A 13,499-nucleotide genomic window follows, 5' to 3' on the forward strand; every position below is an offset into this window, starting at 1 on the left:
TGAGACATCGTGTATATTAATATTTGAATAGTCATATTTGGCACTATATCGTCGAGTTGGACGTAGTCTATTAAGCTAATAATAGTCTGTTAATATATAGTGCTTCGTGCGGTGAGAATACTACCGTAGTCAGTACCCCATCGTTTCGGGCAGAGAACTGGCTGCTTACCCAGGGTGGTTGACCCCATGTGAAGCTGCACCCGAGGAGCCCCAGAGCCGACGAGCGAGTGGACCTGTATACCGGATTATTCTACCGACGACAGCCCGCCTTCCCAGGCACGGATTATGCTTTGTATACTTTGATTATTCCATGGATAAAGACCCCCGACACTGCCGTGTGTTGGAACCCCCCCCCCCTGGAGAGGACGCAAGGTGAGGAGACGCTCTGCAAGACGAGGTCGCTTCACGTCTCTCCCCCGTGGACCGGAGAGAGCCGGCCCACAAAGAGTCCACCTGCTTTCATCTGTGGTCCAAGGATCGCCGGCGCATTGAACGGCACTACAGTGGGTTCACCTGGGATACCCTTGGCCGGACGAGGCAGCCGGATTCTACCCCCCCCCCCCCCTCCTACTCCTGTCGGCTTACAAGCGACCGGATTAACCCCCTCTAGTGTATCTAGTATATAATCATTAAAGTATCATTGCTGTTATTCCTTAACTATTCCAGGTCGTATATTTACCACCTGCGCCTTCAGAGATTGGACATTCTCTATTGATATACCGACGAATACTCTTTGCCATAAAAGTGCATACTATTTCAATTCATAAATGTAATTAAGTGATTAAGTGCTTGTTCTACACACCATCGCTGTGTAGAAATAAAGACCTGTTTCGACTTCGTACATTTGTGTTGGATCCGTTTCATCTACGTGAGAGTGTTTATGATAATATATTTATGCCGTGTACTGGGTGGCCGAATATTAAGTACAAAGGTAGTGGTAGTAAGTATCATATCTAGTAATACAGTCAGGGAATTGTACCCCTCAGTTACAGTCAGAGTTCACCAACCTGGGCGGCCGGGTAGCGCAGCGGACTAAGCGTCTGTCTACCACCGCAGAGACAGTGGGATCGAATCCAGCTGTGGTGCTTCCGGGTTGGCCGACCGTCCACACTAACACAATTGGCAGTGTCAGCGGGTGGGAAGCCGGCGAGGGTGGGTCCTGGTCGTTGTAAACAGTGACTCCTACAGTTCGGTCGGGGCGCCTGCACAGCGAGGGAAGGATCTAAGAGAGGTAGTGTGACCTTCCACACGTTACACTCTCCCAGTGAGAGTCCGCACTGCCAGGTGAAAAGAAGCGGTGGGCTGGGTACACATGTGTCGGAGGAAGCATGTGGTACGGTAGTCTCCGCCCTCCCAGACCGACGGTAGGGGGTAGAGTGCGCAATGACCAGGAAGGGGATTGGGAATTGGCATAACGACTAACATTGGGAGGGGAGAAAAACGAAAAAAGGAAGGGGAAAAATATAATACAAAAAAAAAAGAGTTCACCAACCTGCGTGGTGACGTCCCAGCCGTCCTCCAGACTGACCATGACGGACGAGCCCTTATCCAGAAGCTCCACCACGAGCACCGACACCTGCAGGACCCGGTGGAGCTGAGGACACAAGACATCGTCAGGACTAACTGCCCCGAGGCAACACACACACACACATAGGCCTGTCACAATAACACATTTTGCTGGGCGATTAATTGTCCCAGAAAATATTGCGATAAGCGATATTATTGCGGTTTTGAGAGATTTTTTTTTGTTGAGAAATGTATTTCCCAAAAGTTTTCAATGAACCTTTTTCTTTTTTTTTACTAATATAATAATAGCATAATAATGCAAGGAAACCGTTTCAAAGTGCAATAAACCTTTATTTAACATTGGAAGACATTTTACATATCCTAAATAAAATAAAACCAAACTCAAACCAAACTCAGGCTCTAGACTTTTATTTTGAAACCCACCCACCGACCGGAGCGGAAGTATTGTTGTTATTATCCTAGCAGCACCCATGAGCAGACAACTTGTCTCGTCCGGTTCTGTGTTTTTGAGCTAATGATAAAACAAATGTTGAGATTGTTGGTGAACAACTAACTTTAGGTTAGTTTTAACGTTAGCTACTAACGTTAGATGCAGCTACTACAGGCAATCAAGGATGAGGAGGAAGCGTCAAAGCCGTATATAATAGAATAGTAGCCCTGTGGTGCGTAGGCACTACAGCGCAACTCGAAACTACCTGTTATAATAAATTAATTCATGTTTAACTTGTCCCCGTGTCCAGTCCTTTGACTAGCCCCACCCGTTCATTGTAAACAATGATGCATGTAATTGTATTAACGTTATTCTGTGTTGTAGCCAGGCCTGTACATTGCGACATATATGTCGCACGTGCGACACTGACGTCAGTCTGTGCGATGAATGAATTGACTTCAGTAGCACTGGTGCGATGGCCCGTGGAGCAAGCAAAAAAAAATAAAGTGTGACGGTAAATTGAATGGACCACAGCGCCACGCTATCCACTTGGTACTTGTAGTCTCGTGCGATTAAAAACAATGTCCCGTCTCGCGTAGAGTCCATAATCAAACACCAAATCCCATAATCCCTAGCGAACAATATCCCCGCGACTAAGTTGCGAGCTCAATGTACACTGACTGGGTGACTTCGACAAGATGAAGCGCTTTTTTAAGGTATTAAATCCAACAAAAGAAGTACAAGATCAAAACCCCAAACGAGCCCGAGAGGGACCACCGTTAATAGAAACGAGACAAAAGGAGAAGATTAACAAGATGTACAGATATAACGCAGAGTGGGAAAATGATTTTCCGTGGATATTTTTTAATGAGGAAGCACAGCTATTATTATTCTGTCACTGGTGCCGGGAGACTCCGGAAAAGATCCGATCAGAGAATCCCTTGACTCGCGGGTAACAATATCCTAAAAAGGGATAACATTAATAAACACAATACGTCCCATCGACACATTCTTGCCCGGGATGCCTTCAACGCTAAACAAACTCCTGAGCGCGGGCCGGCACCCTCTTGCACTCGCTGAGTAAACAGACGACCAGAGCGGATGATGCTGATCTCCGTGAGGTAAAGTTTAAGATGAATGTGGCATATTGCATCGCCAAGGAAGAAATGCTGTTCACTAAATTTAAGCCGCAAATTTTACTCTGTAAAAAGAACTCCATCGTATGGCTACTTAAATTCCCCTCCGGGATCAATAAAGTATTAATTATCTATCAATCAATCTATCTATCTATCTAATAACGAGACAATATGCAAATAAGGTAATAATAATAATAATTCATTTTATTTATAAAGCCCTTTTCATTCATGCAGAGTTCCTTGTACTTAGTTCTGATTAATGCAATAGTGTGTGTGTGTGTGTGTGTGTGTGTGTGTGTGTGTGTGTGTGTGTGTGGATCTGAAAAAGTGGCCAGCAGACATGATGCTGGAACTGTGACACGTGTGCAGTGCACACACACACACACGAATAATAATAATAATAATAATAATAATAATAATAATAAATTTATTTATTTGGTTCCACAAATATGTACAGGTGTTTGTATGCATTATATCTATTTGTTATGTTGGTTTAACTTTCTAGGTGTTTCTAGGTTGGTTTCTAGCTTTCCCTGTAATCTGAGTCCACACCAGCGCTGCCTGGTCTCGGACTGCTTCATATCGGTTATATGGTTATGTCCTTGTTCTTTTTGTTTTACATTATGGGCAAATAAAGAAAGAATTTGTCTAAAAGCATTTCTTGTTAAAGTTTGGATTTTGTGTGCCCTGTATGCAAGATTCATGTCCCTTGCCAGTCACATACCTATTTAAGTAATGAACTGCACTACTTGTGGTTGTTTTTAGAGATTTTAGAGACGTTTTATACTCGTGCTACAAGATTTTGGCCTGTGCTACAAAACTATCAACCTCTGTAGCACCAGTGCTATGTGCAAAAAAAGTTAACGTACAGCCCTGGTTGTAGCTATGCTATATGTTGTATTTAGTTTGTTAGCTATTTAGCTAATGTTGATAGCATTGAATAGCATCAACGCTAGATCTTTAATCTTTATTTAGCAGTCCAGTTTCTCCGGGCAGTAGCGAGTAACTACTTGGGTCTAAAAATAGCTACACTACAAAGAACGCTACTTGGTTAAAATGAGCAACACTATTGAGAAATGTAATTAAGCTATGTGGCGTTGCTAACTTGCTAGTGCCCCACGGAGCTCCCGTGCTGTACTCTGTAGTAAGGCCAGCGGCCCCCCACACGGAGAGTGACTGACAAGGGGTACTGGTTCCGCCTCATTAAAACAAACGCGCAAATAGCAATTAATCGCGCCCGTCAAAATCATTGCATTCATTTTAATTATCGCGCCGATTCATCGATTTATTGCTTATCGCGGCAGGCCTACACACACACACACACACACGCTAAGGCTGAGCCCAAACGTTCAAACGTTCGAAGCTTCGTTCGTTACGTTGGCATTCAAATTCTAAATCAACATTTGAATTTTTTATTTGTAATACAAATTTAATAAAATTCATTCTGTTTAAACCAATGGGGTTTTTCTTCACAGTTACAGATAAAGATTAGGCTACACTAATATTATAGTATTAAAATAAACTGATGAGTTATATTCATTAGAAAGTTGATTTAATTGATTTAGTTGGCTGGGGCTTCTCCCTGGGCTGGGTCTGGGGCTGGAAAGTTGATTTAATAAAAAGAAAAAGACTCATTTAATCAGATTAATCACTTTATTCAAAATTAGGATTTAGTTTGAGGATATAAAAAAAATAAAAAAAAATTATAAAAAAATATATATATATATTGAAATAAATTCTTTTTTTAATAATACCTTTTATTAAAAACGAAGGTTCGAGGGCGGCTAGGTGGTGCAGTGGGCAAGGCGCTCACCACCAATGCAGGAGACGCTGGGTTCGAGCCAAGCTCTCCGCATTGCTATCAGTTTAGCTGGTCGTCCGTACTAATACAATTGGCAGTATTAGGGGGTGGGAAGCTGATGGGTGGGGATCGGACGTTGTGGACAGCGACTCCTACAGGTCGGTTGGTGCGCCTGCGCAGCAGAATCAGGAAGCGACGGGGGCGGCGTGCCCTCCAAACGCAGACCCCCGACGCTGAGAGATCGCGCTGTGCAGGTGAAAAGATGCAACTGCTGCTTCCTCGAGTACCGGAGGGGACACGTGATGTAAGGCTTAGTCCACATTGCAGCCGGCTTGTGGGAGGCATGGCCTAACAACGTTCGAGACAGGGGAGGGTAGAATTGGACGATACGAAATTGGGATGGGAGAAAAATAGAAAAATGGGAGAAAAAGTAGATAAAAAAAAAACGAAGGTTCGAACGTCCGTTCGAAAAACCCTGACGAAGTTCGAATCCCAAAAACAGGCTTCGGGGACAGCCTTAACACACACACACTCACACAGGGAAGGCACCCACCAGGCACATCCACTCGGAGTCCTCCAGGCAGTGATGGAAGCTCATGTTGGGGTCAGAGGAGGCCGAGCTCGGCACGCAGGCCTTCATCAACTTCTTGAAGCTGTTCTTCACCTGCCGCACGTCACACACCTCGATGGGGACCACCTCCCACTGCTGGAAGGAGTCCTGCTTCCCCCCCTGAGAGAGAGCAGAACAACACGTTAGACCCTGAGACCACCTCCTACTGCTGGAACTGGTCCTGCTTCCCCCCCTGAGACAGAACAACACGTTAGATACCAGCTCCCACTGCTTCCGCCCCTGAGAGCAGAACATGTTAGATACCAGCTCCCACTGCTTCCCCCTGAGAGCAGAACATGTTAGATACCAGCTCCCACTGCTTCCCCCCCTGAGACAGAACATGTTAGATACCAGCTCCCACTGCTTCCGCCCCTGAGAGCAGAACATGTTAGATACCAGCTCCCACTGCTTCCCCCCCTGAGAGCAGAACAACATGTTAGATACCAGCTCCCACTGCTTCCCCCTCTGAGAGCAGAACATGTTAGATACCAGCTCCCACTGCTTCCCCCCCTGAGAGCAGAACATGTTAGATACCAGCTCCCACTGCTTCCCCCTCTGAGAGCAGAACATGTTAGATACCAGCTCCCACTGCTTCCCCCCCTGAGAGCAGAACATGTTAGATACCAGCTCCCACTGCTTCCCCCTCTGAGAGCAGAACATGTTAGATACCAGCTCCCACTGCTTCCCCCTCTGAGAGCAGAACATGTTAGATACCAGCTCCCACTGCTTCCTGCTTCCCCCCCTGAGACAGAACATGTTAGATACCAGCTCCCACTGCTTCCCCCCCTGAGAGCAGAACATGTTAGATACCAGCTCCCACTGCTTCCCCCCCTGAGAGCAGAACATGTTAGATACCAGCTCCCACTGCTTCCCCCCCTGAGAGCAGAACATGTTAGATACCAGCTCCCACTGCTTCCCCCTCTGAGAGCAGAACATGTTACTGTAGATACCAGCTCCCACTGCTTCCCCCTCTGAGAGCAGAACATGTTAGATACCAGCTCCCACTGCTTCCCCCCCTGAGAGCAGAACATGTTAGATACCAGCTCCCACTGCTTCCCCCTCTGAGAGCAGAACATGTTAGATACCAGCTCCCACTGCTTCCCCCCCTGAGAGCAGAACATGTTAGATACCAGCTCCCACTGCTTCCCCCTCTGAGAGCAGAACATGTTAGATACCAGCTCCCACTGCTTCCCCCCTGAGAGCAGAACATGTTAGATACCAGCTCCCACTGCTTCCCCCCTGAGAGCAGAACATGTTAGATACCAGCTCCCACTGCTTCCCCCCTGAGAGCAGAACATGTTAGATACCAGCTCCCACTGCTTCCCCCCCTGAGAGCAGAACATGTTAAGATACCAGCTCCCACTGCTTCCCCCTCTGAGAGCAGAACATGTTAGATACCAGCTCCCACTGCTTCCCCCTCTGAGAGCAGAACATGTTAGATACCAGCTCCCACTGCTTCCCCCCTGAGAGCAGAACATGTTAGATACCAGCTCCCACTGCTTCCCCCCCTGAGAGCAGAACATGTTAGATACCAGCTCCCACTGCTTCCCCCTCTGAGAGCAGAACATGTTAGATACCAGCTCCCACTGCTTCCCCCCTGAGAGCAGAACATGTTAGATACCAGCTCCCACTGCTTCCCCCCTGAGAGCAGAACATGTTAGATACCAGCTCCCACTGCTTCCCCCTCTGAGAGCAGAACATGTTAGATACCAGCTCCCACTGCTTCCCCCCCTGAGAGCAGAACATGTTAGATACCAGCTCCCACTGCTTCCCCCCCTGAGAACAGAACATGTTAGATACCAGCTCCCACTGCTTCCCCCTCTGAGAGCAGAACATGTTAGATACCAGCTCCCACTGCTTCCCCCCCTGAGAGCAGAACATGTTAGATACCAGCTCCCACTGCTTCCCCCCCTGAGAGCAGAACATGTTAGATACCAGCTCCCACTGCTTCCCCCCCTGAGAGCAGAACATGTTAGATACCAGCTCCCACTGCTTCCCCCCTGAGACAGAACATGTTAGATACCAGCTCCCACTGCTTCCCCCTCTGAGAGCAGAACATGTTAGATACCAGCTCCCACTGCTTCCCCCCTGAGACAGAACATGTTAGATACCAGCTCCCACTGCTTCCCCCCCTGAGAGCAGAACATGTTAGATACCAGCTCCCACTGCTTCCCCCCCTGAGACAGAACAACATGTTAGATACCAGCTCCCACTGCTTCCCCCTCTGAGAGCAGAACATGTTAGATACCAGCTCCCACTGCTTCCCCCCCTGAGAGCAGAACATGTTAGATACCAGCTCCCACTGCTTCCCCCCCTGAGAGCAGAACATGTTAGATACCAGCTCCCACTGCTTCCCCCTCTGAGAGCAGAACATGTTAGATACCAGCTCCCACTGCTTCCCCCCCTGAGAGCAGAACATGTTAGATACCAGCTCCCACTGCTTCCCCCTCTGAGAGCAGAACAACACGTTAGATACCAGCTCCCACTGCTTCCCCCTCTGAGAGCAGAACATGTTAGATACCAGCTCCCACTGCTTCCCCCCCTGAGAGCAGAACATGTTAGATACCAGCTCCCACTGCTTCCCCCCCTGAGAGCAGAACAACATGTTAGATACCAGCTCCCACTGCTTCCCCCCCTGAGAGCAGAACAACATGTTAGATACCAGCTCCCACTGCTTCCCCCCCTGAGAGCAGAACAACATGTTAGATACCAGCTCCCACTGCTTCCCCCTCTGAGAGCAGAACATGTTAGATACCAGCTCCCACTGCTTCCCCCCTGAGAGCAGAACATGTTAGATACCAGCTCCCACTGCTTCCCCCCCTGAGAGCAGAACAACATGTTAGATACCAGCTCCCACTGCTTCCCCCTCTGAGAGCAGAACATGTTAGATACCAGCTCCCACTGCTTCCCCCTCTGAGAGCAGAACATGTTAGATACCAGCTCCCACTGCTTCCCCCCTGAGAGCAGAACATGTTAGATACCAGCTCCCACTGCTTCCCCCTCTGAGAGCAGAACATGTTAGATACCAGCTCCCACTGCTTCCCCCCTGAGAGCAGAACATGTTAGATACCAGCTCCCACTGCTTCCCCCCCTGAGAGCAGAACATGTTAGATACCAGCTCCCACTGCTTCCCCCCTGAGAGCAGAACATGTTAGATACCAGCTCCCACTGCTTCCCCCCCTGAGAGCAGAACAACATGTTAGATACCAGCTCCCACTGCTTCCCCCTCTGAGAGCAGAACATGTTAGATACCAGCTCCCACTGCTTCCCCCCCTGAGAGCAGAACATGTTAGATACCAGCTCCCACTGCTTCCCCCCTGAGAGCAGAACATGTTAGATACCAGCTCCCACTGCTTCCCCCCCTGAGAGCAGAACAACATGTTAGATACCAGCTCCCACTGCTTCCCCCCTGAGAGCAGAACATGTTAGATACCAGCTCCCACTGCTTCCCCCCCTGAGAGCAGAACATGTTAGATACCAGCTCCCACTGCTTCCCCCCCTGAGAGCAGAACATGTTAGATACCAGCTCCCACTGCTTCCCCCCCTGAGAGCAGAACAACATGTTAGATACCAGCTCCCACTGCTTCCCCCCTGAGAGCAGAACATGTTAGATACCAGCTCCCACTGCTTCCCCCCCTGAGAGCAGAACATGTTAGATACCAGCTCCCACTGCTTCCCCCCCTGAGAGCAGAACATGTTAGATACCAGCTCCCACTGCTTCCCCCCTGAGAGCAGAACATGTTAGATACCAGCTCCCACTGCTTCCCCCCCTGAGAGCAGAACATGTTAGATACCAGCTCCCACTGCTTCCCCCTCTGAGAGCAGAACATGTTAGATACCAGCTCCCACTGCTTCCCCCCCTGAGAGCAGAACATGTTAGATACCAGCTCCCACTGCTTCCTGCTTCCCCCCCTGAGAGCAGAACATGTTAGATACCAGCTCCCACTGCTTCCCCCCCTGAGAGCAGAACATGTTAGATACCAGCTCCCACTGCTTCCCCCCCTGAGAGCAGAACATGTTAGATACCAGCTCCCACTGCTTCCCCCCGAGAGCAGAACATGTTAGATACCAGCTCCCACTGCTTCCCCCCCTGAGAGCAGAACATGTTAGATACCAGCTCCCACTACTTCCCCCCCTGAGAGCAGAACATGTTAGATACCAGCTCCCACTGCTTCCCCCCCTGAGAGCAGAACATGTTAGATACCAGCTCCCACTGCTTCCCCCCCTGAGAGCAGAACATGTTAGATACCAGCTCCCACTGCTTCCCCCCTGAGAGCAGAACATGTTAGATACCAGCTCCCACTGCTTCCCCCCCTGAGAGCAGAACATGTTAGATACCAGCTCCCACTGCTTCCCCCCCTGAGAGCAGAACATGTTAGATACCAGCTCCCACTGCTTCCTGCTTCCCCCCCTGAGAGCAGAACATGTTAGATACCAGCTCCCACTGCTTCCCCCCTGAGAGCAGAACATGTTAGATACCAGCTCCCACTGCTTCCTGCTTCCCCCCCTGAGAGCAGAACATGTTAGATACCAGCTCCCACTGCTTCCCCCCCTGAGAGCAGAACATGTTAGATACCAGCTCCCACTGCTTCCTGCTTCCCCCCCTGAGAGCAGAACATGTTAGATACCAGCTCCCACTGCTTCCGCCCCTGAGAGCAGAACATGTTACTGTAGATACCAGCTCCCACTGCTTCCCCCCCTGAGAGCAGAACATGTTAGATACCAGCTCCCACTGCTTCCCCCCCTGAGAGCAGAACATGTTAGATACCAGCTCCCACTGCTTCCCCCCCTGAGAGCAGAACATGTTAGATACCAGCTCCCACTGCTTCCCCCCCTGAGAGCAGAACAACATGTTAGATACCAGCTCCCACAGCTTCCCCCTCTGAGAGCAGAACATGTTAGATACCAGCTCCCACTGCTTCCCCCTCTGAGAGCAGAACATGTTAGATACCAGCTCCCACTGCTTCCCCCCCTGAGAGCAGAACATGTTAGATACCAGCTCCCACTGCTTCCCCCTCTGAGAGCAGAACATGTTAGATACCAGCTCCCACTGCTTCCCCCTCTGAGAGCAGAACATGTTAGATACCAGCTCCCACTGCTTCCCCCTCTGAGAGCAGAACATGTTAGATACCAGCTCCCACTGCTTCCCCCTCTGAGAGCAGAACATGTTAGATACCAGCTCCCACTGCTTCCCCCCCTGAGAGCAGAACATGTTAGATACCAGCTCCCACTGCTTCCCCCCCTGAGAGCAGAACATGTTAGATACCAGCTCCCACTGCTTCCCCCCTGAGAGCAGAACATGTTAGATACCAGCTCCCACTGCTTCCCCCCCTGAGAGCAGAACATGTTAGATACCAGCTCCCACTGCTTCCCCCCCTGAGAGCAGAACATGTTAGATACCAGCTCCCACTGCTTCCTGCTTCCCCCCCTGAGAGCAGAACATGTTAGATACCAGCTCCCACTGCTTCCCCCCCTGAGAGCAGAACATGTTAGATACCAGCTCCCACTGCTTCCTGCTTCCCCCCCTGAGAGCAGAACATGTTAGATACCAGCTCCCACTGCCTGAGAACTGGAGTGTGAGGGGATGTAACACTAAAGATGGCGGCAATGACAAAGAATTGCTGCAAAATAAACATACATCTGTTGTTATTAAAAAAAAAAAGAAAAAAAAAAAAAAATTATACTTATAACAATTCGATAATTATCGATATCGAGAAATAAAATAAAATTATCATATCGTTATCGCGATATGATTTTTTTCCATATCGCCCAGCCCTAGCAGAACATGTTAGATACCAGCTCCCACTGCTTCCTGCTTCCCCCCCTGAGAGCAGAACAACACGTTAGAGGAGAACCAGCTCTCACTGGTGGAACTGGTCCTGCTCCCCCCCCTGAGAGCAGAACACAACACGTTAGAGGCCCTATGACATCAAAATACATGTTTATGTTCTTTTATAAAATGGTAAATGGTGCATTTATATAACAGCCGTTCACCGCGACGCGTTGCGCAGACTCAGACGTCCTTGTCGCCAATTTATATAATATCCTGAGGACTTCTTTACCTCACACCTCAGGGCTCTACGCTAACCTTTTTCCCAAGGAGCACATGTGCTCCTAAATGAAAAAATTTAGGAGCACACAAAGAAATTTAGGAGCACACAAAAATAGTGAAGATATTTCAAGTAACAGAGTTAAAAAAAAAATTTAATAAATGTATATTTGTACTGTGCGTGCATGTGCAAACAGGAACGGGACACACATCTGTGCAATAGCACATACCACCAAAGTCACTCAAGTCAAGAGTTTTAATTGTCACGGCATACAGGTATACAATGAAATGCGGCCCACTGTGTGCGTATCTGCATGTGCAAACGGGAATGGGACAGACATTTGAACTATTAAGTGATTAATGCCTACTGTGGCAAAGTTGTAGCCAACAACTAGGCCTATTAAAAAAGGCAGTGACATTAAACAAAAAAGAGACACTGGCATTACCACCAGGGCCATCAGTAGAGGGGACTGTAAGGTGCCTTTTCGGTATACTACCTTTGCTAAAACTGTGTTCTCTGTTAAAGGTGGTAGCCTACCAGTTGTGATTAGAGAGTGCCCCACATACTCCATGTTCAAGACCCATCTTAAACTGCATCTTAAGGCAAACCAGAACTGTGATCATTTTTTATCTGATTTAGTTTATGTAACTTGTTTCTTGATTTTATTGTTGTTTTTATCATTGATTGTCACAATGTTTTACCCTAAGCAGGCTATTTATTTATTGAAAGAGTTTTGCTGTCTCCTGGTGTAAATTAGCTCTTGCTACAACCCTGCATGTTTACATTTTGTATTTTGTACTTGATGTTCATTAACATGTGCTGTCCCTATCAAATAAACTATCAAATCAAACTACTGCTATAAAAGTAACAGTCACTTAACTTTAGCTTTTGCCCCTTTTATGCATACAATGCCTATGTTTTGGCTAGTGTTGCTCTTCTAGAAAAATAATCCTTTCAGGGTTGCCTATTGAAATACTGTACACCTCCAGTACAGAAACATTGTTTATGAGTTTGCGTGTCAGGTAGACCATTGATTGACAGTCGATTCTGCCAATTACGTCACACCGCTTTCACCCACCTCTGCTGTTGATAATGCTAGCCAAGTTAGCAGACACACTAGGGATGTGCATCTCCATCACTGAGGCCGATGCGATGCGCATCTCGATACGGTGCCAACAATACAATACATTAACGATACATTTGAAGCACCGGGCGATGCGATGCGATACGATACGATTCACCCCTGTTGAGATACGATACGATTCGATACGATTTGATTCAAAATAATGCGATTCGGGGCGATGCGATTCAATACGATGCAAAATAATGATAGAATGTTATGGTATGACAGAGGATTTGGTTGTATTCCTTATATGCAGCTTATATTATTAAAAATAAAATAATCTACTGTAAGACAATTTATATAAAAACTCCTAAGCCTGCCTAAGACTTTTGCACAGTACTGTGTTTTCTATCCACTTTAGCTAAAAACACACACACAATGTATATATACACACTACTGTGAGACAATAATAATCACACACAAAGGGATAATGGCTTATAGCAGACTTAATGATTTTATAATATTTCAGATAATGAAATTAAATGTTTATCATCAACTATCCAGTTAGTATTTATATTGTAACGTTTGGCCACTTTAAATCATTGAACGTAGAGAGAGAGAGAGAAAGAGCGAGAGCGCGTTTGAGCGTTCTGATGCTCCGTAGCTAACCACACCATGATGGCATTTTGTCAACACAGTTTGAACCTGGCTGGAGGAAGCGATATAAAGAAACGAATTGCCAATAAATGTGAAGTTATCTTTGAACCTGTTGTCAAGCGTCGTCAATATACCCCCCCCCCCCCATTTCCTCAATAATGGAACTGGTGTTGCAGAGTCACGTTAGTTAGTTAGATACTGTAGTTTAGCGTTAGCTGAACGGCT

At 47.5% G+C, this 13,499-nt stretch overlaps 1 protein-coding gene across 1 annotated transcript in view; it reads right to left on the minus strand.

The window, feature by feature from the left end:
- sbf1 (SET binding factor 1) overlaps positions 1–13,499 on the minus strand; it is a gene marked incomplete at its 5' end in the record, with an annotated part of 194,434 nt that overhangs the window by 28,689 nt on the left and 152,246 nt on the right. Inside the window, 2 exons of the mRNA XM_084330919.1 lie at positions 1,493–1,594; positions 5,448–5,624. Coding sequence (XP_084187045.1) covers positions 1,493–1,594; positions 5,448–5,624 — 279 coding nt within the window. The remainder of the gene's footprint in view (positions 1–1,492; positions 1,595–5,447; positions 5,625–13,499) is intronic.

Source organism: Notolepis coatsorum (assembly GCF_963971535.1).
Source record: "Notolepis coatsorum genome assembly, chromosome: 15".
NCBI classification, from domain to species: Eukaryota; Metazoa; Chordata; class Actinopteri; order Aulopiformes; family Paralepididae; genus Notolepis; species Notolepis coatsorum.